Source organism: Leptopilina boulardi, unplaced genomic scaffold, assembly GCF_019393585.1.
Source record: "Leptopilina boulardi isolate dan_hultmark-lab unplaced genomic scaffold, ZJU_Lbou_2.1 LbouV2_38, whole genome shotgun sequence".
Classification (NCBI taxonomy): Eukaryota; Metazoa; Arthropoda; class Insecta; order Hymenoptera; family Figitidae; genus Leptopilina; species Leptopilina boulardi.
In genome coordinates, this window is record NW_026137951.1 from 1,804,057 (window position 1) to 1,829,421 (window position 25,365).

At 26.4% G+C, this 25,365-nt stretch overlaps 1 protein-coding gene across 4 annotated transcripts in view; it reads left to right on the forward strand.

The window, feature by feature from the left end:
- Positions 1-25,365, forward strand: part of LOC127287997 (uncharacterized) — a 335,689-nt gene that overhangs the window by 152,243 nt on the left and 158,081 nt on the right. For 3 of the 4 annotated variants that reach the window (XM_051315170.1, XM_051315172.1, XM_051315173.1), the window contains exons 3-5: positions 3,941-4,111; positions 8,135-8,176; positions 9,326-9,470. In XM_051315170.1, the coding sequence (XP_051171127.1) occupies positions 3,941-4,111; positions 8,135-8,176; positions 9,326-9,470 (358 nt within the window). The remainder of the gene's footprint in view (positions 1-3,940; positions 4,112-8,134; positions 8,177-9,325; positions 9,471-25,365) is intronic. The other variant, XM_051315171.1, reaches the window with a different exon arrangement.

The window sequence follows — 25,365 nt, forward strand, 5'->3', positions numbered from 1 at the left end:
GTGTAAATAAATTATTCAAATTCAAATCGATAAAAAGATTTCAGTGCGATTTTTTTTTAAAATTAACGAATTAGAAATTATCAAGAAATTGGTAAATTTTAAAAATTTCTGCGAAATTTTAGCGTCGATTGTTTCGTTTGGTCATTTGCAATTTCGGACAAATGAAAATTTGATGTCTTAAGAAATCTATTAATTCATATAAAGCAAAATTAGAACAAATAAAGAATCGGTGAATTGAAAATTCAATGAATTCAAAATTTGTTAAAATTAAATGCCAATTCAAAAAAAAATTCGCTAAAAAAATAATTATATATCTAATAATGTTCTTGATAGTAAAAATTCTAACCAATTATTTTTATATGCACCCAGAGAAATGATATATTTATCTCAGCGCCTAATAAATATTTATATTTGATTCAAATAAATATTTATTTGCTTTAAATAAATTTTTATTTGTGATTTAAATAAAAAATTTTATTTACACCAAATAAATAGGCTAGTGGGCTGTGAGACAAATATACGTTATATTATTTAACTCAAAATATATTATATTTGGTTCAAATAAAACATTTTCTCTGAAAAGTGATCTACACTGAAATAAAAATTTTAAATTCAAAATATATTGAATCGATTATTTAATAAAAATAAAAATTATTTGATCCTAATATAAATACTTATTTGATAGAAGCCAAGTAATCGATTACTTGAACCAAATTTAAATTTTCTTTTATTGTATTAAAAAAACAGAAATATCGTTTAATTACATTATTAATTAATGAAAATGAGAAAAAAATTAAATTCTATTCTTAACAGCAAGAGAAAATTATACATTAAAAAAAAATAATCTCTAATTGAAAAACGTTTATGTTCTTTAATCCAAAAATGTAAACTAAATTAAAATTATTTTAAGACCGAAAATTGATGTTCTAATTAAAAGTAAAAAAAGAACGTTTTAATCAAATATTGAAAACTATTTTTGTTGTATTTTCACGTTTTTCTCCCCAATTTGAGATACAAATCTATATGTCCTCTATTTAAATTCACTAATAAACTTTAAATAAATCTAATAGTAAAAAAAAACTAAATTTAATTTTTCCTCAGTAAAACTTTTTTTCTTATGTAGCGGGTAAAAAAAAGGAGAAGCATTAAAAAGAAGAATATAAAAAAGGTAAATTTCAAAATGAACCCAGAGTAATGTAAATTTAATGCGGAAATAAAAGTTCCATTTCGATATTTAAATGTATTTTAATTTTAATTTTTTTTTCTTTTCTTCTTTTTTCTTTGAATGTGTGTGTGTGTTAGAAAGTGTGTCGTGATTTTTATCGTCCTTGCATGACTTCTTTTTGTCGTTAAAAAAAAAAGAAAAAAAAAAAACTAAACCTCGAAATGAGAAGAGAAGCAGAAAGCAAAACAAGGCTATCGTAGTAACTATAAGTAAATGGCATTTCTAGGAATCGCGCTCCACCTTATCAGGACCAAACGTCTTGTAATTCTTATCTCACATCCGTGCGTACATCCGTATCTTGAGAGTATTGTGAAAATAGTCAACAAAGCAAATGGTAAACTGAGTGGATTCAAATCATTCTTTATTTGATATTAAACGACTCGTTACTATATACTATATATTTTTTTTTGCGTGTTAATAAAACATAATAAAATAACTGATGTGAGAAAAAATTATATATTTATTTGATTTCTGATTTTTCATAAAGAAAAAAAAAAATAATAGCCTTAATAAATGGTAATAATTTTATAATGGGGACATTTTCTGAAAATAAAAGGTCTTTTGTCATGAGAAATTAAAAGAAGAAGAAAAAAAATGGAATATTCTCCATCTTCAGTGACAAATGGACATTGTGAACAGACCTAATTTTGATGCGGAGTCGTTCAAACGTAAAAATAAAAGTTTTGAAAAACCCACGAAGAGAGAGAAAGAGAGGAAAATCGCAGTGATGGCACAAAGTGAAAAGTAAAAATTTTTTCCCAGCAGGGAGAACTTAATGTTTAATTTAAGATAGAGCAGTGCTACTCTCAACGGTGAAAAGTTATATCTAGTGGAAGGGGGGGGGGAGGAAGAAGGCTAGGTTCCAACATCAGTGAAGAGTAACGAGCACAGTCTGTTCACCAAAAGTGCCATGAAAAATCCCTTTTGCTTCTTACTTAAAGTTATATATATATAACACACTCTAACTTCCGCGCCTATGAAAATCGATCTCAGTGTATTAAGGTAATCAGTCATTATCTCAAGTATAAAGTAATCTGATGAGAATTTTCAGAAAGTTAACTTCTTCCTTTTTTTTTTGAAGAAAATACGTTTCATTGACGGTTTTCTTTTTTTTTTTTTTTTTTGAAATAATTTTAAAAATTAAACACATCTTATTATTATTAAATTATTTATTTGTTTCGGTAAAAAAAATTTCATTTATTCTTTAAATTTTTTATAACAAGTTTGAATAAAAAAAAAAAAAAAATATTGAAAATCACAAACTACGTTTCGAATGTAAGTAAATAATTCTTAATTTGCATTTTAATTGAACAAAAATTATATTTTTATATACAGTTACGCTTGATATACGTGAGCTTTATATATAAAAAAAAGAATAACTTTAACTATTGTATAAAACCAATACGTTGAAAGGATTTCATTCAGGATTATTAACAACTACATGGTAAATAAATATACAAAAAAAAGCTTTATATAGTAGAAAACGAAGTTCGTTTCAAATTTTTTTTTTTTTTTTTTTAATAGAAACAAACATTTTCATGTTAAAATAAATAATAAATAAAGTGAAACTGAATTTAGTACATAAATGAACGGAAATCTGTGCTTTACTGGATTTCAATATTTAATTGCTCAGTTGGAAGTTGAAAAGTAGAAAAAAAAATTCGCGTAAACGCGATTTCCTTTTGTAATCGAAGTTTAATTGCATTATAAATTTAAATTTCTGAAAACTATTTTCGTTAATTAATTTCCTCTTAGGTGCAAATGATTGGATCTAAATCATGACGTGAATGAACTGGGATTCATTTTTTTTTTGCTTGTTAATTTATAGTTGATACGAATAGTAATTAACAGGTCTTGTAATAATTATTATCCTGACTTTTAATACGTATAAATGTATGTATTTATAATTATTATAAATATTATAATTAATACTATTATTATATTCGTATTAATATTATAAAAAAAAGATAAATATAAAAATATAATTATTTAAATTCTATAAAATAATTATTTATTTATAATAATAGACAACAATTATAAATAATTATTACTATGGTAATTAGAAAAAATAATCAATTACACTGAAACTCGAGTTATTGAGACACAGGATTTTTGTGTCTCAATAAACAAGGTTTCAGTGTATAACAGTGAATATAAAAAATATAAATAAATATAAAAATATAATTATATAAATTATATAAATATGACTATATTTATAATAATAGACAATAATTATAAATATTAATTATTATAGAAATTAGAAAAATAACCCATTACACACTGAAACTCTATTTATTGAGACACAAGATCTTTGTGTCTCAATAATCGAGGTTCCAGTGTATTACAAATATTATTATTATTATTTTTAGTATTATTATTTTTATTATTATTATTTTTATTACTGTTATATTTTATGTAATTATTATATAATAAAATAAAGAATATAAAAATATAATTATTTATATTAAATAAATTATATAAATAATAATTATTATAGTGGAAACATAATTCATTACACTGAAACTCGAGATATTGGGACACAGGATCTTTGTGTCTCAATAATCGAGGTTCCAGTGTATTGGTAAATTATTATTTAGAAACATTGATAAAATAATAATAATTTTTTATGTTTTGGTGTAAAAATAAAAAATAATTAAAAAATTTTTATAATTAATATTTTCATTTGGTTTTTTTTTTTTTTTTTTTTTTTTGCAGTTGCGTGTTCAACAGTGACTGTGTCAAAATGTCAAGCAGCTTTGAAAACACTGCAAGCCTTCTCGTTCTTCCGGCCAACGTGCCTTTGCAGGGAACCTCATGTCGATCCCGAGTGCAACAACTTTCGTGACTTCCTCTTTGACCATCCATGTATCTACGTATTAAAAAAAGGTACGTTCGTAAAATATAATTTTCTTTTCAATTTCAGATTTATTCTCGAGAAATTCTTAAAATTTTTATTATAGGTAAAATTATAATTTATACAAAATTTCAAGTGAGAACACAGGTATTTTATTTTCTATCAAAAAAAAAAAAAGAAAAAAAATTTACAAATAAAATAACTATAATTATTAATTTTTTCTTTATTTTTACTATATAATAAATAATTAATAATAAAAAAAAAATTATTAAAGAAAAATTTATTCATTATATAGGTGAACAATAAATTTTTCTCAATGTGGAAAAAATGGGATCAGACAATTTTTTTTTTTCTTATAAAGTAGAGTGAGATAAATTGACTAACTTTTCAACAGAATCAAATAAGTTCCATTAACTTTGAACAATTCTCATTAATTTCTCAAAAAAATTTTTTTGGTAATGAGTTTAAAAAAAAAATTCCTTTTTTTCATATAATAGTTGTGAGAGCTGAATAGTTTTTAAATGAGTTTGAGAAATAAAAGTATTGGTTTCTCCTATAGAGGATTTCAGAAAAGTTTTTAGTATTTCTATACGAAGATCTTTTTATACTCCGCTCTGTATAATTGAAGTATTCTAAAAAGAATTTTTTTTTCAATTGTAACAATTATATAATTTTTTTTTTTTTTTTGAGAAGAAGGCAAATGAAAAAAATCGTACTGAAGTATACTAAGAAAAAAAGGGAGGAAAAAGGGATCGAAAGAGGGTGGGGAAGGAGGGGTGGTATAACACCTGCCCTCAATTAAAGAGTGTTTAATTCCATTTTAATTACGCTTACTTAATCTATAGTGAAGGTTGATCACGAACTGGGATAGAATAATGAACTTAACTCACCACTAATGCCGTTGGAGAAATTGCAAAATTTCTCTCGGGATCTGAGATCGAATTATTATTATTTTCAAAAGGATTCAGGAAATTAAAATCATTTTTAATGTTTATTTTAGTTTTTTTTTTTTTTTCATCAACGATACGTATATTTATTGCCTCAAGAGAGTTTTGAAATTTTCTATCAAAAAATAATTTTTTAATCTATTTTTTTATTTTTCAATCAAAAAAATAATAAATAGGAAAAATATTTTAAAAAATTTTTCCTGTATTTTATTTAATTAATTTTTTTTGCCACTTTTTTTATTTAATTTCATGTTTTTACATTAATTAAATATAAATTAAATTAAAATATCTCGTATTTAATTAAATGAATTTAAATTTTTAAAAAATTTCCATTTTCTTTTTACATTTAATTATATTTGTTAATTAATTTATGTGGAGAATATAAATTTGATTATATTTCAGTTATACAATTTCAGTTTCAATCAGTAAACTTGTGTTAACTGGAGGTCAAATGATAATAATAATAATTTTATTCAAAAGGTAATTAATAATATTGAATAACTGTCTGTGATTTTTAATTTTAATATGAAGAATTAAATGACTTTGACAATGATATAATAAGTTTTATTAATACGTGATATATATATAAAATGTTTGACAACATAAAGAGTTTCTAGATCCCTTACGTGGAGAACTTAATCAAACGGTTATTGGAAATGTCACGAGGTACATACATATATATATATATACGTATGTGTTTGTAACTTGTTATAAGTTTTCTTCTTTTCGATATCGGAAAGAAGTAAGAGTTTCTTATAGACTACAATGTCATCCTCGTTATGTCCATCGCGTACTCTTACGCCTCCTTGAACTCAAAAGCCCTTCGTGGCGAACTTCATCTTGCTTTTGCCATCCAAGAATTTTTCGTTCGTTCCAAAAAACTCGAGAAAAAAAAAGAAAAAAAATACAACACACACACATACAAGCCTATCATGTTTTCGCGACTTGAAACCTTGATGAGTTTCGACCAAAGTAAAGGTAGTTTTCCTTTCTTATATTCGACATGAGAAAATACAATTTCGATCTTCTGAACAATGTGCTAAACGTCTGTTGATTTTTTGTCTATAAAGACTTTGTTCAAAAAAAGAATTTTTTTATTTTATTTTAGTTTTTACTTTTCCAATTGTGAGACAAAAGAACAATTTTTTGAAAAAAGAAATTTAAAAATTTAGGACTTTTTTGAAAAATTAAGTCTCATAAATACATCCAGATATTAATTATTATTGACTCAGAAATTCTCAAGAAATTAGGAAAACTTTTAAAATAATTATTCTCATTATTCTGAAACGAAGGAAGAAAAAGTTTTTACAATAAATTATTTTTATCATTCAGAAAATGAAAATTGAAGTGATATTTGTCATTTATGTCTGTCATTATATAATTTCTTTCATTATATAATTAGCAGTTATAAATTTCTTCTATTGGTAAATTGTGAAGTGATTTAAAAATATTTCTAACTTCTGTGCAATTTATTTTTTGTAGTTTCTATATTCCAATTACAAAACTTTCAACTAAATTCTTTTAAATAAAATTTTCCATTGAATTTTAATGATTCATTTCATATAAACGTCTTCAAAACTGTCTCATCTTCGTTAGAATTTAAATTTGACGTGAAAACGTTGAATTACAAAGGTATTATTCAGCTATTTCTGCTTTCAAAAAAAAAAGAAAAAAAATGGAAAAAGAGATGTCTTTGGAATTAACGTTGAGAATAAATTGGTGACCATCATCATCATCATCACTGTGTGTGGAGATAAAAAAAAGATTCTTTTCTACCTTATTATTTAAAGTCAACGTCATTGGCCCCGAGACGGATATGACTAGGTAGCAAAGTTAAAGAGAGAGAGAGAGGGGGGAAACAAAAGGCCTACGATATCTTTGACTGTGCACCTCTTATACATCCCCACCCCCTCCCCCCTTGGGCTCTCTTACTCTTCTCTTTAAGGCCTCCATTGTTCATTTTCCCGAGGGCTCGTTCGTCCGGGCCGTCGAGCCTTTTGAACGCTTCAACGATTCACAGATAATTCCCGATGCGCTCTTTTCACCAAAAGGTTGGTTCCCCGTCTGGCATTTCCTCGTTTCTTTCCTCCGCGCAAAAGAATACTGCATCCTTCTGTCGGGGTTTTTTTTCTATCTTTTTTTTTATTGCATCTTGGACTTCTTGGTATCTTTTTTTTTGCTCTCAATTTTTCTCAGTTTCCTCTTTCTAGATTATTGCACTTTGCGCAGGAAACACTTTTTCTAGGTGCCAAAAATTTGGAGAATTTTATTGCACTTGAGAATTTAGACATATTTTCTTTTGTATGAAGATATATTTGATTATTTTTTGATTACTTTTTTTGTGGCTAAATTTGCAATACTTATAGAAATTAGAATTTATCTCGATAGTGAGAGAAAGCGATTTCAACATCTGGTGGCGAAAAGTAGGAACTAATTAACAGTCGGTAATGGTTTTTTTTTTCCGTGTCGTAGTTTCTATTAGGTGACGCTAGATGCCGTGGTCGCTTTTTCTCTCACTGTCGAGATATTATGTTTTCAATTCTATAAAAACTGCACTCAGAGAAATATTTTATTGTTTGAGACAAATAAAATTTATTTGAGGCAAAATTAAAAATATATATTTTTCTTAGAATCTAATAAATTTTTAATTGTTTTAAATGAAAAAAAATTATTTAGCACTAATAAAATTTTATTTAGAGCAAATACAATTTTTATTTAGCACAAATAAAAATTTTCATTTAACTCAAAATTTATTTGTAGTAAATAAATATTTAACTTAGAGAAAAAATATATATTTTTTCCCTGAATGTAAATATTGAGAATAGAAAAAGTAATCCAAAATTATCAGTTGAAAATAATTAATATAGATATTAATAATAAAAAATAATAATAATTTTATATTTGTATAAAATTTTGAACTGTATTTAAATATACTAATTATAATTATTATACTTAACATTAAATAAAACAGGATTCGATTTTTTGAAGACACTCTTCATGCAGCCAAAAAAAAAAAAAAAATACTTACACAATTTTTGTTTAATCGCATAATTAATATAATGCTTTAATCGTCGTAATGTTGCATAATCCGTTTTCTATTTTTGTTAGGTGCGCGGAGAAAAATGAGTTGTCTGCCGAACGAAAATTTGTGTAAGTATTGCGTCAATAAGAAAGAAAAAATTTTTTTTTTTTTTTCAAATAGTGATTGCAGAATATGCACACACACAATAAATTGTTGTCACGAATACAACAATTGTTGTAAGCTTGAGACACCTTGACAACAATTGCTTGTTTAAACAACAATTCATTTTTCTCCGAGTAGATGCTAGAAAATTTTTTTTTTAGATATTATCACTATCTTCATTAGATTAATTCACTTTTTTTTGAGTTAGGAAACTGATTCTGATATATATATATATAAAGTTTCGCACGTTATTCTCTTCTTTATATAGGTCAACAATTAGGTTTCATCTTTTTTAATTTTACATTAATGGTTCATCAATTTTTTCAAATTTGCAAGGTCTGTAGAAAACAATTTTATTTAACTATATTGTTATTTATAGTTTTAATATTATTTATTGAAACAATTATTTAAATACAAAATTTTTTTTTCTGAATTAAAAAACTATTTTTCTGTCTAAAATTAATAAATTGGAATTTTTTCCACTGCACCGAAGTTTCTTCAATTAATTTATTAAATAAATAAAAATAAACTATTATTATTATCATTAGGTATATTAATAAAAACGTTTATTTTTATTTTCATAACAAAAACATTGTCAATTGTTTTCTTTTGCAAACCTTGCAAAATTGAGGTTCATTATATATGATTCTAGGATTTCGACGTATTATAATAGTATCTGATAACTTGTTTCCTTAACAATTATGGTGAAAAAATAAAATAAATAAAACAGTGTATAATGAGATACAATTACTGAAAAGTTTTAATCACATTTGGCAAACTCTAAAAGAGGGATTATATACAGCCTTCAATATAAGGTATACCTGTATTTATATATAAGTGATTTGTATTATATTTATCCAAAAAAAAAAATGAATGAATAATTTCAAATGCAAATTTATTCGCGTTAATAATAAAAATGCAATTTCTTTGTCAATCCTGGGAGAACAAATATTTTTCTTTTTCCAATGTATTATTTTTCATATATATATATTTATGAAATAAATAATTTTTTTTTAATTAGCTCATTATTCATCATTATTTTATTTGATTATAATTTTAAAAATCTTTTTTTTGAATAGATTTTTAAAGAAAATTCTCTTTTTCTTTCATTACAGACAAAGAAGCCGGTCCTATTGATACTTTACCGAATTGCAATCATGCTTTAAGTGTGTGTCAACGTGAGAAATCCTGCACCAAGTTGTTCGAAGATTTTAAGAGCAACTGCAAAGCGAGGGATGGCAAATGTAGAATAGAAAATCGGTGAGTTTTTCTTTTACAAAAAATTTTGTAAATTGTTTTTTTTTTTGATGTCATTTTATTTTCACACGGCATGAATAAGCGGATAACCAGAGCGCGATATCGTTTCACTCTGTGCTCAGCAACTCTCTCTCGTTGAACTTGTTCGGCATTTCATACGAATTGGTGTGGACAGAAGCGCTAAAATGCGTTCGGATTCTATTTCCCCCCTTGCCACCCCCCCTCTCTCTCTATTTCGATGTCGTCAAGCACCAATGTTTCAACCCACGTACTAATTTCTGGTGTGAATTCAGCTTAACTGTCATCCTCGTTGTCGAGGAAATGCCCGTCGCTAAAACAATCGGACAAACGCGAAAACTGCATCAGCTTTGCACAAATTCGCGCTAATTGTTTCCTCCTGCTCTCGACGAACTCACACGTACAATACGGGTGTGATTAGTGAATCTCCATTGCTGGAAAATCCACTGGACTTGAAGTTATACGATGATGACCCGTAACCTTTATCCTCACCTCCTCCCTTCACTTTTCCCACCCGTGTTGAAAAGGTGCGAGAAAACCACGTGCGATTCCGGAACAGGGAGAAAATCTCCGGAATATTATATATATATATAAAAAAGGGTTAAAAAAAATTTTTACTATTAAAAGAAAAAAGTTATTTTCATTAAAATGACAGAGAAAAAAATATTTGGAAAAATATTTTTTTTGTTTTATTGCTATTTATTTACAGTAATAAACAGGCTTATAGAAAATTAAACAACCCTTCAGTACAGTTGTAACGTTTGTAATTGAAAGAATCAATATTTAGCTCGCCGAGCCGGGGTTCGTTTTGATTCATTACACAAAAAAATAATAACAATAACGGGTTAATTACAAACTGAAACAAATTATTTTTTACAACGGTATTTACAGGTGACGAAAATATACAGGCGTACAGATAAATGTAATGTAATGTTGTAATAGCTATAAATAAATATTTATTAATAAGAAAAAGAAAATAAAAAACAAATACGCGACATTATTATGCGATCGATGGCCAGCTGACAGGCGTGCGCGCGCCGAAACTATAGAACGCGAGACCCAGGCAAAAGGCACGGACGGTGGAGAAAGGCCCCAGTGCACGGAGCGAAAAGTTGCGCGTCAGCAATCCAGAATCGACCTAGCGCCGCGCAGACCGAGAGATTTCTCCCTCCAGACGCCCGATCCGATCGTTTGCCCCCACCACTTCCCAGCCGGTCGAGCGGGTATAAAAGAAGGCGAATTTTCTAAATCGAGACAGAACTGAGTTTTACTCAGAGCAGTAAGGTGTTACCTCACTGCAATAACTTAGAGTGTTACTCTTAGTTGATAGAGTTTTACTCTCATATACGAAGTATGTCGAGTTTTACCCGAACACATTGAAATCAAACGTTGGAATAAATTTTGTTCTTTAAAACAGGTTTTAGATATACTTAGAGTTTTACTCTTTGTATAGGTAATCACGAGTGTTACTCGTGATTATTCAGGGTCACCGAAATTTCACACCACCATTGAGGAACAGAATCTACAGAATTTCGTGGCTCGACCTGTATCGAAGCCGATTCTACCCCGCGGCTCAACACTCCCGATGGGCGCCGGTTAAATCGAGTCTCTAGTAGATATCGCGTTTTTCCTTAAATATTATAATTAGTAGACCCTCCAGAATCTCGTACCAACCATAATTAATTTTCTTTTATATTTATTACCCGCAATTCCGTTCAATATAACTAATTTTACTGTTCTGTATTAATCCGTAAATGTTTCGCGAATCTTGCGAGCTGATCGCCATTATCATTGTTAACGTAGTTTTCGTCACTACCATTATACTGTCTTATTCTTTTCATGTAACAAAACCGATCGCACGGTACTTTATCTATTAAAGAAGACAATGAAACTTGATATCAGTCCGTATCCGACTAACGTAAAGTGTCAAACAATTTTATGTTGTATGTAAATAGTATTGTAAATAAATAAGATGTTTTAGTTTGTAATCAACCGTGTTATTATTTTATTTTTTGAATCAAAAAACCCTGGCTCGGCGAGCTAATTAGATTCATTAATTACAAACGTTACAATAAAAACAGTAAAACTCTGAGTATATATATCTAAAAAACGGTACAAAGAACGGAAAATCTATTTTAAACTGAGGGAATACGATATTTCTTTACTATACATTTGTTACGTTACTTTACATCTTGATACATTACTTTATAATTCGTTACTATACACATAAAACCGATATACTGTTCGACGGGTAAAACCCGACGAACAAGAGTAAAACTCCTAGTCAAGTGGATAAGACCAACCCGGACTCCGTGTAGCACGAGAGTGACGGTCCTCAGCGGGAGCGCACCTTATATAGCCGTTCGGTGGGCTGATCGTATGCGAGAGAGCTTTCAGCGATGCGGCCCGCGCGGCGAAATCGGGTACTATGTTGCTGTACTCTGCGGTCGGTAACATGTTTATCGACTCACGATAATATTTAGTATAAATATTTACCGGCCGATTTCTAACTATCATTATACACAGTTTGTACTATTTTTAACTTAGAATACAAAAAATTAACAAAAAAAAACAAGTAGAAACAAAAGAAAACTAAAATAATAATAATACACTGAGAACAAAATTTTTTGTTCATATAATGTTTAATTTAAATTTATTTAACACTCAGAAAAATGATCTCAAAGTCAAATAAATTTTATTTCATTTAAATAAAAAATTTATTTGAGCCAAATAAATATTTATTTATGACGAATAAAATTTTTATTTACGACAAATAAATAAGTAAGTAGGCCTTGAGACAAATGTACAGTGTATTTTGTCAAATAAATATTTATTTTGTATTAAATAATTATTATTTATATCAATTAAATAATATTTGTATCAAATTAAAAATTTTTTGGTCCAAATACGCAATGAGAGAAATGATATATTTTTCTCAGTGCTAAATAAATATTTATTTTTTATGAATATATTTTATTTGGTTAAATAAAAATTTAATTTTCTCTAAATAAAATTTTTCATTTAAATAAATAAAAAGTTATTAGTGACAAATATATATTTTTGTAATTCAAATATATATTTTTGTAATTCAAATATATTTTTATTTGATTCAAATAAATGCAAATATAAAATATTTCTCTAGATGCACTGACTTTAAACAATATATAATATCATTATAAAAATATTATTCTCACGTTTGTATTTTTCATCAAGCTAATAAAATTGAGTTTCATTTCGTTTATATGAAACAAACATTAATTTCTTGATGATATTTTGGAAAATAATCAACATATATGTTAATTAGTGGACATACTTTAAAATGAAAATTTTATGAATTTATACGTTTTATGAAAATTGCTCTTTTGCAAAGCACACACTATACTTTCGAGTTAAATTAAAGCCATTAATCTTAACATTCTCTCTCTCTTATTAAAAACATTTTAAAACCAAATATGGTATACTTAAATGGCATTTACAATTGTTTGCTTATACAATAAATTGCTTTTTTAAACAAAATTTTACGTGATTCTATTATTTTTCATAAATATTAAATCTCGTTTTACCTTTCTTTTTTCTTGAACATTGGAAAAAATAATTTTTTATTTCGAAATGAAATAAAGTTAAAAACAATTTCCCATAATATTTATTATTAATTTTATTTTCGCTCATTTTGATGTGCATAAATAAAAATTAAAAAATACTGATTATTATTTTAGGAAAGTTTTTTTTTTTTGAAGATTATCTCTCGTACAATTGGACGTTTCAAATGCATATTGTGAATTTAACATATATTTACTCAAATGCATAATATGTGTGGGATTATATGAATTACTAAACACATACGTAGAATTCAAATTTCTGATATAGGGAGATTAGAAGCTTGTCAAGTTCAGGTGAAATTATACTTGAAAATGGGCAATTTGAATTTTATATTAGAGGCTCAATTCAAAATTCAATTTTACTTCAATTTCGATTTTTAGATGAAACCACAAAATAGTGTTATTTTTAATTTAAAAATTTGAAATATTTATATTTTTTTATAAACATTATAATTTTGGATTTTGAATTCAAATATTCCGTTAACAATCGAAAAATCCTATTTCCCTTGATTTTAATCTTGTATTCTACCATAAAAAAAGTATTCGTGAAGGTTTTGTCTGACTAAAAATTACTTCTACTACTGACTAAAAAAATTGCAAAGTATTTAGAAAAGTTTCGTCTGACTAAAAAATACTTCTACTACTGACTATAAATTTACAATTATTTAGGAAAGTTTTGGCTAACTATAAATGACTTTTACTACTTATAATATAATTACAAGAATTCTGTAAAGTTATGTCTGACTAAAAATAAGTTTTACTACTGATATTTAGTTTATAAATTATTCTAAAAAAATTTTGTCTGTTACAAAATTATTTCTACTACTGATGCGGAAGTAAAAAGAATTTTGAAAATTTACGCCTGACTAAAATCGACTTTTTCTACTGACAGGAATCTTTAGAAATTTTTAGAAAAGTTTCGTCTGACTAAAAATTATTTCTACTACTGCCAATAAAATTACATGTGTTTATGAAAGTTTTGACTGACTATAATTTACTTTTACTACTTATAGTTGAATTACAAAAATTCCGGTAATGCTTGGCTGACTAAAATCAACTTTTACTACTGACATTGACCTGAACAGTATTTTGGAAACTTTTTTCTGACTAAAACTGACATGCTCTACTAATACAATAAATAAAATATAATAATTAAATGTAATAAATAAATATAATAAATAAATATAATAAATAAATTTAATAAATAAATTTAATAAATAAATTTAATAAATAAATTTAATAAATAAAATATAATGAATAAAATATAATAAATAAAATACAATAAATAAAATATAATAAAACTAGGATGATAAATATAAAATAAATTTAGGACAAGAACGCGTCTTTTATTTAAAGAATCTTAACTCTCGCTCAGTATATAGAACACGGGGAAAAGTCAACGGCAATTTCATACAAACGTTTTCCGTACGTGCAGAGTTATATATATATATATATAGAGTGTGCCGCCGCGAGTAGAAGTACTTCGTCATTTCCGGTTAACTTTCGACCTCGTTACCACTTTACTGGACCGGCGAGAGCATTCTCTTCCAATTTGCGCAATCCTTCCGTTGTTTTAACTCCCGTAGTCGGTAACGCTCGCCTCTTTTTCTTCTTCTCCCTTTTTTTTCCATTTGACTTCCTCGATTCCGTGGAATAAAGGGGCTCACTGATACGGAAGAATCAAGCCCCCGTGTTTCAAATAAGATGGATTTATTGGTTAGTTTTCAAATGCGCGAGGAATTTATCCTTATTTCAAAAAGTTCATTCAATTGCCCTTATAATAATAATAATAATAATATACAGTTACTAATGAAAGGACTTGTTAAAATCAATTTTTTTACCTTGCTCCTTTCGAGAATTTCCATAAAAAATTTCCGTTACTAATTTTTTTTTTTTAAATTCTTTCATTATTATAGATTCTTCAACATTTTATGATTTATTAAAAAAAAAAATATTAAAAATTTTTTTCAAAAAGCTACTAATTTTTAATTTTATTTACGAAAAACAGAGGTAGGATTGTAATAAAATTTTTTTTTTTTTATTGACGTTCCATTAATTTGTATATTGAACAATTTTAAAAATGGATAGAGATTGAGAAGTGGTTTCTTGTTGAGTCCTTTAATGAATTCTCCATTGAACCGATTGAATTTTGGGTTTGTGAATACGAATGCTAATAGCTACTACCACGTAACCGCAGATCAGCAAACAAGCCAACCATAAATCAGGATGGTTAACTGTCCCCCCATTTTCCTATTGAAAGCCACTGAAAAAGCAATCAGTTGAAAAGCCTCTTGGAAAATTTTCCATTCAATTCATTTTCATTACTTTCGCCTTGCATTGAATAATCCGCGTTTGATTTTAAATAAACTAATAACAATATATAAAATAACAAATATATGATAAACAATAACAATAAAAAAATAAATAGAAAAAATTCAAATCTAGTAGAAAAATTATTTTTTTTATCCAATTGATCAGAATCCATTTTTTTTTTTTCATCAAAAGAAAAGTAATATAAAAATCATGAAAATAAAAAAAATTACCAATATATTCATAAATAACGATCATAAACAGGAAGTAAAGAGCCTGTAATGTGAACACCATAAAAAGATAAATAAAGGGTAAAATACTCGGTAAACAATTTTACAGCTAGTTTTTATTAACGCGAACAGCTATATAATATCCTGGGGGAAAAAAAAAAATTTTAAATATCGAGTATATGAACATTATTGAACATTAAAAAACATTTCGAGGAATGAGAATTATAATTTCTGTTATTTATTATGGAGAAACCTTTTCATTACTCATAATAATAATTTACCAATTATTGAATTATGATTATTGTCAAAATGTTTAGTACCAAATTTTTAGAATAAAAATTATAAAAAAAAGAAAACTTTTTAGATAACCAAATTATTTTTTAAATATTATTTAAAAAATTCTCTTTTTTCTTCTCTAATTGCAAACATTAATACAAATATGTGAATTATTTTCACAAAAAAAAAGAAATTTTGGACTTTTGCATTCATTAAAACTATAAGGAGAGGAAAGGATAGTTTTTGTGGAGGAAATATGACTTTAAATTAGCCTCATTTATTTCCTTTTATAAATGCATAATGCAAACATTTCAGTTCTGATGGCTCCTTGCAGGCCACACAGTCTGGGGGTAAAAATTCTGTCCGTCCATGGGCTTCAATAAAACCCCCTTTTTACCCCCCCCCACCCCCGGTTTTCCCAACCTCAACTACGTTTTCAACTTATCGCGTCAATCCACCCTCCCCCCCCTCCCACCCCTCTTAAAATTCTCATTCCAATTGCGCTTCCCAACTTCGTTAGCTTGGATGAACATTAATGACCCACGAGAATACATACAACTCTTCCACCTGCTTTTCATCTCTCGCTTTTCGTGATCTCCATTTGTATAGATCATCCCTTGCCTTCCTCACCCTCTCCCCCCTCATCAATTTATTGCATACTCTATTTGTTCTATCATTTTATTTATCGTTTCACTACTTTTTTTTTTACCTCTCTAATTCTTTCTCTGTTTCTTCTCCCTCCATCATTCGTTTTCACCACAGATTTATTAAACTTTCAGTAAAAAGTATTTTAATACGTTCAATTTTTCAGAATGTAATTAAAAAGACTGTAGTACTATTTTTTTGAGATTTTTTTTTTTAATAATATTTTAACAGTTTTTTTTGTTTTTTTTTGGGGGGGGGGGGAATGTAGATAATTTATAAGATGACTATTAAAAGTATTACGATTATTTGAAGAAGGGTGCAATTTTAATTTTTGTTCTAATTTTCCAAAAAATTAAAAATTACAGCAAAATTAAAATTGCGCCGTTTTTGCTTCAATTTTTCGTAAAAAAAAAACCATTTTAATATTTGCACCAATTTTCGTTCAATAAGAGCAAAAAATTAAAATAGCGTCATTTATGCTCTAATTTTTAGTAGAAAAGGCGCCATTTAAATTTTTGCTTTGCTTTTTTTTCGAAAAATTGAAGCAAAATTACTTCGTTTTTGCTCCAATTTTTCGTAAAAAAAATAGGCCTGTTAATTTTTGCACTAATTTTATGTAAAACTAGAGCAAAATTTAAAATGGCGCCTTTTCTACTAAAACTTGCAGCAGAAAAATGGTGCAATTTTAATTTTTTGCTCCTGTTGTACGTAAAATTGGTGCAAAAATTAATATGGCTATTTTTTTACGAAAAATTAAAGCAAAAACGGTGCAATTTTAATTTTTGCTTCAAGTTTTCGAAAAAAAAGCAAAGCAAAAATTAAAATGGCGCTTTTTTGTTTACTAAAAATTAAAGCATAAATAGAGCCATTTTATTTTTTTTTTAAATTTTTTCTTCAGTTTTAAGAAAAATTGGATCAAAAATTAAAAGTGGCGACACTCTTGCTCTAATTTTTGCTTTAGTTTTCCGAAAAATTGTAGTAAAAATTAAAATGGCGTCCTTATGTTTTAATATTTTGTAAAAAAAAAGTTCCATATTAATTTTTGTTACAGTTTTTTTTTTGTAAAATTAGAGCAATAAAAGCGTCATTTTACAGAAAATTGTTAGCAAAAATTAAAAAAGCGCCATTCTTGTTCTATTTTTTGTAGAATTGGATCAAAAAATAATGTGGCGCCAATTTTGCTTCAATTTTTCGAAAAAAAAGGAAAGCAAAAATTAAAATGGCGCTTTTTTTTACTAAAAATTAAAGCATAAATAGAGCCATTTTATTTTTTTTTAAAATTTTTTCTTCAGTTTTAAGAAAAATTGGATCAAAAATTAAAAGTGGCGACACTCTTGCTCTAATTTTTGCTTTAGTTTTCCGAAAAATTGTAGTAAAAATTAAAATGGAGTCCTTACGTTTTAATATTTCGTAAAAAAAAAGTTCCATATTAATTTTTGTTCCAGTTTTTTTTTTTTTTTGTAAAATTAGAGCAATAAAAGCGTCATTTTAATTTTTGGTCATTTTACGGAAAATTGTTAGCAAAAATTAAAAAAGCGCCATTCTTGTTCTATTTTTCGTAGAATTGGAGCAAAAAATAATGTGGCGTCAATTTCGCATTAATTTTACGTAAAAAGGCGCCACTTTAATTTCTGTTATAGTTTAAAAAAAAAATTAAAATAGTGCCATTTATGTAACAAGTTTTCGTTAAAAAATGCGCCACTTCAATTTTTGCTTCAGTTTAACGTAAAATTTGGAGTAATAAAATCCCCTTTTTTTTAATTTTTCCTCTGGTGTTTAGAAAATTTGCACTAAAAATTAAAATGGCGCCTTACTCTATTTTTACTAAAAATTAAAGCACATATAAAACTGGCGCCATTTTTGATGAAATTGTTCTCAAAAAAATTGCCATTTTAATTTCTGTTTTAGTTTTACAAAAAAAAAATTGTTGCAAAAACAGCGCCATTTTAATTTCTACTGTAATTTTTCTTAAAAATGAAGCAAAACTAAAAATGATCCATCTTTGCTCCAATCTTAGATAAAAGCGGAGCACGAAATAAATTAGCGCCAATTTTTTTACAAAAGTAAAATTTGTGCCACTTTAATTTTTGGTTTTCAACGTAACAAATTACAATTATTTAAAAAAATTTCGTCTGATAAATTATTTTTTTTACTTATATAGTCACAAAAATTCTGGAAAGTTATGTCTGACTAAAACTGCTCTTTACTACTGACACTGACTTTAGATATATTTTCCTTTTTCATTATTCTTTTTCTTTGTTCAAAATCAGTTTTTTGTGTTCAAATATAACTGTCAAATTCTATAACGTAAAAATGAGTATCATATGACTTAATTACATTTTTTTTTTGATATTGTCATTGTATAAAAGTGAAATTGTATTAAAAAAAATTTTTTTTTTGAAATCATCCGAATTTGAAATGAAAAATTGAAATACTGATTGACAATTTTTGGTGTTCAAAACTAAATCGTTTGAAGCATTCAGATTAATTATTTGAAATATCGTTGAGGCAAATACACTCTATACGCTCCAGTAAATGGGTCAATAATAAATCGCTGTTCAACGGTACGTGTACTGTATACACATGACACGTAGACTCTAGAATTCATGGCTTTGAATTTTATTTAAACCAAGTTCCAGTTCAATTCTCACATTCTCTTCTGCTTCCAATTCAAGTATTTTTTTTTAAATATAACCATACATATATATATATGTATATAAATAAGTTTTTCAAGACTTTTATAAATAAATTGATTCCATTTTACTTGTACGCGATTTTGAATCGAACGGTATTTTAAATTAATTGATTGGAATATTTAAAACAAATTTTAATTGATTTATTTTCAATTCTATGTAGAAATCGTGATTTTCATTTGAAAAAATATATTTTAAGAAATTTGAAAATACAACTCCATTTTTACTTTATTAAATATTTAAAAAAAATTTCTTTTTATTTCTGTTACATTTAAGTAAAATTGATAAATTTATAACTTTTGTGTTTAAAATTTTATATGTGTCTTTGTAAAAAATTATTTTTCATTGATATTTTAAAATAAGATTTATATAAACGGATATTTTCAACTTTCATTAAAAATTTGTTTCCATTTTCAATAAAAACATTTATAATATATTTTTCTAATATTTATTAAAACAAAATATTTTTCATTAAAAATGTAAAAAAATTTTATTTAAAACTAAATAATTAATGTATAAAAATTTTTGAGACTTTAGTTCTTTTAATATTTATTTTTTACACAATTTATTTAAAAGAAATATGTTTTAGTTAAATTTGCTCAACAATTTTTCTTCTTTCAAATAATTGATAAGAATCAATTTAATCAAAATTGTTTAAAAATTGATTTTTAAAATTATAATTCTTATTCAAAAATTTGTCGAAAATTACTCAAGTATTTTTTGAGGAAAATTTTAAATTTCTAAAAATGGTAATATTTTTGAATTGTATAATTTTATAAACTAATAAAATAGTATATTATATATATAGTAGTTCATCATAGCTATTGACAATTTGGCATCGTGCTTGCACTGGTTAATAAGAGGGAATTGACCCCGGGTATATATTCATGTGCTCAATGTTCTCAATTATTTGCTTATTATTATACAGTATATACGCGCCTATGATATGTTTACTCAATTTCATAAGTGAATTGATAACCGAGTGAATTTCATTTCATTTACTAATTAAATTTAAGACAGTCGTTATCTTTCCCTAAAGCATCGTTACAAATATCGATTGATTCGATATACTCAAAACTAAACTTCAATAATGAGATGAAATAATTATTATCGAAACCCACTTGAAACTCGATATAAATTTACAAATCAATATATATATATATACATGAACAGTATAGGAATTTTTTTTCTATTTTTTTTATTGGTAATTGGTATTTTTGAATTTTATCAATCTAAATAGTTACAACTACAAATTAATTAACTAACAAAAAAATTTATTGTTTTCTTGAAGGTATATCAAGTTGAGACCGAATGTATCAAATTTATACCAATATTTGAATTAAATTATGCTCTCTAAATCTGAATCAGTCATATTTCACTGATTAGCAGTAGAAATCTACTAATTGCCATAGCGAGAATTGAGCAACTGATAACTTCAGTTAAAATGAAAAGTACTGATTGAATTAGTAAAATTTCTACTGATTCAGATTTAGAGAATGTATTGATCCAAATATTGGAATCAGTTTGTTGCCATTTGATATCTTTAAACTAAATATTACACAGAGAAAAAAGTTTTAGTTGATTTAATAAAATCATTTCTTTGACTTCTTTCTTTAAATTAAAGAACAAATTTCTTTGGCACAAAAAAATTATTTGAATTAAAGAAACTTTCTTCTATTCAATTTTATTTTAAAGAAAATGAACAAAAAATGTTTTTCTGGGTGTACAATTGAAAAAGAAAAATTCCAGTTTGGGAGCGTTCACAAATTACGTAACGTTTTTTTTTAAATTTTGACCCCCCCCCCTTCCCCATGTAACACGTTATTGCATACATTAGCGCCATTTTTTCAGCTGTCCGTAATAAAGTGCTTGACCCACCCCCTCCCCCAAAAAGTGTTACGTAATTTTTGAACACTCCCTTTGTATAAAATGAAAAAATAAAATTAATTTTGTTTAAAAAGAAAATTTTCCTTCTGCTAACGTTAAAACAATATTTTTAGAAGCTGACGCTAAAATAAAAATTTTGTTTAAACCAAATAAACAATTTTTTTGTATTAACACAATTTTTTGGTTAGTTCAAACAAAAATTGTTTGATTCAAATAAAAATTTATTGAATTGAAATATAAATATTTATTTTGATCTAAATAAACTTTTGGTTTATTTTAATGAATTTTTCGAACGAGGAAAAGATTTGATTGAGCTAATGAAACTTTTGGTTGTATTTAACTAAAGGTTTGGATAATAATACATTTTTTTAGAGTTGATTGAATCAAAATTCGGTTGTTTTAGATAAAATTTGGTTGTTTAAAACAATTTTGTTTAAAACAAAATTTGGTTGTTTGAAACAATTTTGTTTGAAAGAAATTTGGTTGTTTTAAATAAACTTTGCTGGTTGCAAAGAAATTTTTTTCTGAGAGAATAAATAAAAATGATCTAAGCAGCATAAAATAATTGATTAGATTAACCCTTTGTTCTTTGGGGAGACGTTAAACATTTTTTTTTTCCTTCTTTTCTTTATAACGTTTTCAGTAGTCGTCAGTAGAATTTCAATAGCACCTTAACTTTCTACAGTTTGGAGAATTGGTAGGTGTAACACGGTCTGCAGCATGTTGAACTTACAAATTACACTGTAATTCATTGACTGCTCATTCCTTTCTTTTTTTTTGCTTTCTATTTTTTTGTTTTTGATTCTTATATATACATATATATATATATTCCGAAGGAAACTTCTAATTACGAATTGCAAAGTTTATTTGCAATGAATCCGACTCGCTACTTAAACTACATTTCCACAACTCGTTTCACAAAAATAAACAAATTCACCTCTTTTACAGTATATTCTATAGTCTTAATTTCTTTAGAAAATTCTTTAATCTTTGTTGTCACTTGTACTTATGTCGCGCTAATTTACAAACTATTTTCAGATTTTCAAATTTTTATCTCTAGATAATTAAAGATAATTTTTTAAATTGCATTATTTTTTTAATTTTTTGAAATTTAAATAATTATAAGAAGCAATTAATAAGAAATATATAATTTAAATTAGTTGGTAAAAATAATAATATTTCATGTTGAAATTGAAGCCACTAATCATTTTAATTATTGAAAATAGATAAGTTTGGCTGAATTTGATTTTAGACGATATTCTGAGAATTAGTGATAATATCGTATTTTTGAGATAAGCTTTGTGTGACTGTTATTAGGCTGAGATAAGATATAGAGACAATGAATGTGTGTGAATAAGAGTGAATGAGAAAAGGCATTAAATGAGGTGTAGGGGAAACTACAATTGTTATAGTATAACCAATGTGAAAATGGAATAGAGTTTTGGGAGGCACTTTGAGTACTTTGAAATGGTTTTATCGACTTCCTACGACTTTGGTTGTCGGTTACGAGTTCGACCATCGATCGCGGACGAAGATAGCTTGTTGAATTAATGAAGGAAATTCCAGTTTGTAGACAGTGAAATGTGATTAGCTGAGATAGACGTTATTTCACAAATTCCTCATTTTCACCTCTAACGGGTTTATTCACAGGTCAAATGCCTGATTACTTCGCGTACTATATATATGTGTGTTTATGAATAAAGAAAGATTTACTCAAAATAGAATACAAAAATAATTACAAATCGATATTTTATTTTTTATATATTCTTTTCAATAACTAGTGAAAATTATTTCTGATTTTTATTTTTTTTAACAAAAATAGTATCAAACAAAATTTTTTTAAAATTGTCTGACTCAAATTGACTTTTACTACTGAAACAACAAATTTTGTCTGACTATTGCTGACATTTTCTACTGACACAAACATCAAAATAATGAGAAAAATTTCGAAGGTCTTAAATTTAACTTTTACTACTGCTTTCGGAAATATTTGTCTGACTTAAACTGTCTTTTACTACTGAAACAAAAATTAAAACAATGTTTCAAAAAATGTCTGACTATTACTAAATTTTACTACTGACACAATTCATAAAAGTAATCAAAAAAATTTTGGCTGACTTAAAATAACTTTTACTACTGATTTCTGTAATTTTTGTCTGACTTAAGTTGATTTTTTCTACTGAAACAAAAATTTTAATACTTGCAATGGCTGACTAAAAATTACTTTTACTATTTGCAATGTCTGACTAGAACTTACTTTTACTACTTGCACAAATCATACAATTAGGAAAGTATTGTCTGACTTAAAATTACTTTTACTACTGATTTCAGTAATTTTTGTCTGACTTAAGCTAACTTTTTCTACTGAAACAAAATTTTTAAGAAATACTTGCAATGTCTGACTAAAAATTACTTTTACTACTTGCAATGTCTGACTAGAACTTACTTTTACTACTTGCACAAATCATACAATTAGGAAAGTTTTGTCTGACTTAAAATAACTTTTACTACTTGTTTGTCATTTTTGTCTGACTTACATAAACTCTTATTACTAATAAAAAATTTTAAGATCTCCTTGAAATGTTTTTTTGAATTCAAATGATATTAATTACTGTCATGTTTATAAAAATTGAGGAAAGTAATGTCTGACTGAAAATGACTTTTACTACTTATAACATTTGGTTAGAACTGACTTTTACTACTGTTATAGAAATCACAACAATGTCAAAATGTAGTGTCTGACTTAAACTGACTTTCACTAGTAAAACAAAAAATTTCGTCTGTCTATTACTGATTTTTTCTACTGTCTATGTCTGACTAGACCTGACTTTTACTACTGTTATAGAAATTACAAAAATATCGAAAAGTAATGTCTGACTATAACTGACTTCGTCTACTCACTAACTTAGAAAAATTAAAAATAGTTATGACTAGTTAAAATTGTCTCCCACCACTTAATTCAACTAATCATTAATACATATATACAAAAATACAATTTAGTCAATTCGTTTTTTTTTTAAATTTAATTATTTATATTTTTCAATGAAATAAATTAAATTTAATTTAAAGTCAAATATTGACTATCATATGTTTGCAATAATAATTTTCAATTATCTACATTTCCGAGCACGTAATCAATCATTTATAAATATCAAGCATATACACATGAAACGTACAAATAGTTAATTTATAATTGAATAAAAGGATAGATTGAAATTAATTATACGCAATTTGAAATTAACCTATAAATTGTTTAGATTAGAAAGGAAATTATAAATGTGAAAATTGAAACAATGAAATTTTAATTTCTAATTGACAATAAATATTTATCCGCGCTCATTTTCATCAGTGTGAAGTGCGGTCAAAATTTGTTTTTTATTTTTCTTTTTTTGTCATTTTATTATAATTATTCAACGTTTTCATGAACGTTTTATCCCATTTAAGTTTCACACTTTAAGTCTTGATTCTTCCAGGCGGGCATTTTATTCAAAGAGAAATTGTAATGGCAAAAAGATGGAAATCGCTTCAAGGAAAATTTAATTATTTTTGCTTTCACAAGGTATTCCTTTTGGGGATTATTCAAGATTGTAGCGAGAGACCAATGTGAATTCTGTAGAGTGAGAAAGAGTAAAAGAGAGAGAGATAGAGAGAGAGAGAGAGAGAGAGAGAGAAACTGAAAGAGTGGGGGAAGGGTTGAAAAGTGGGGTTCAATGGGGATGAATAGTAAATTGTTGACGTCGTGAAACAGGAAGTGCTGATTCGTTGCACTGTCGACAATACTTTTGTCGGGATATCAAACTGTTACTTTGCAACCGGAAACAATCCTATTTTCAAGAGTTCTTTCACAGTACAACTTCCTTTTTCATTTTGAAAAACTTATGCTTCCACTTCAATTAGATTTTCACCGGAAATGATATTTTTTCTTCAAATTACGTGTGTCTCTGATTCAACATTAGTTTTTCTCTTCTTCTTTTTGATGACTGAATGTTTTTGAAATTAAAATAAATATTCCGATACTTTGTTGGTTTTTTCAAAATTTTTAAATTTTGTATTTTCTAATTTTTTTTGGTTTTATTTTTCTTTTTTCTTCTTCTAATTTTTTTCTCAATTTTACCCCCACTTTAAATAAGAATATTCTCTCTATAATAGAGAAAGAAAATTTACATCCTATATGAAAAATAACATTGAAGGAGATTTGTTAAAAATGAAAAAAAGAAAAATCTTCTTTTGTTTGAAAAAT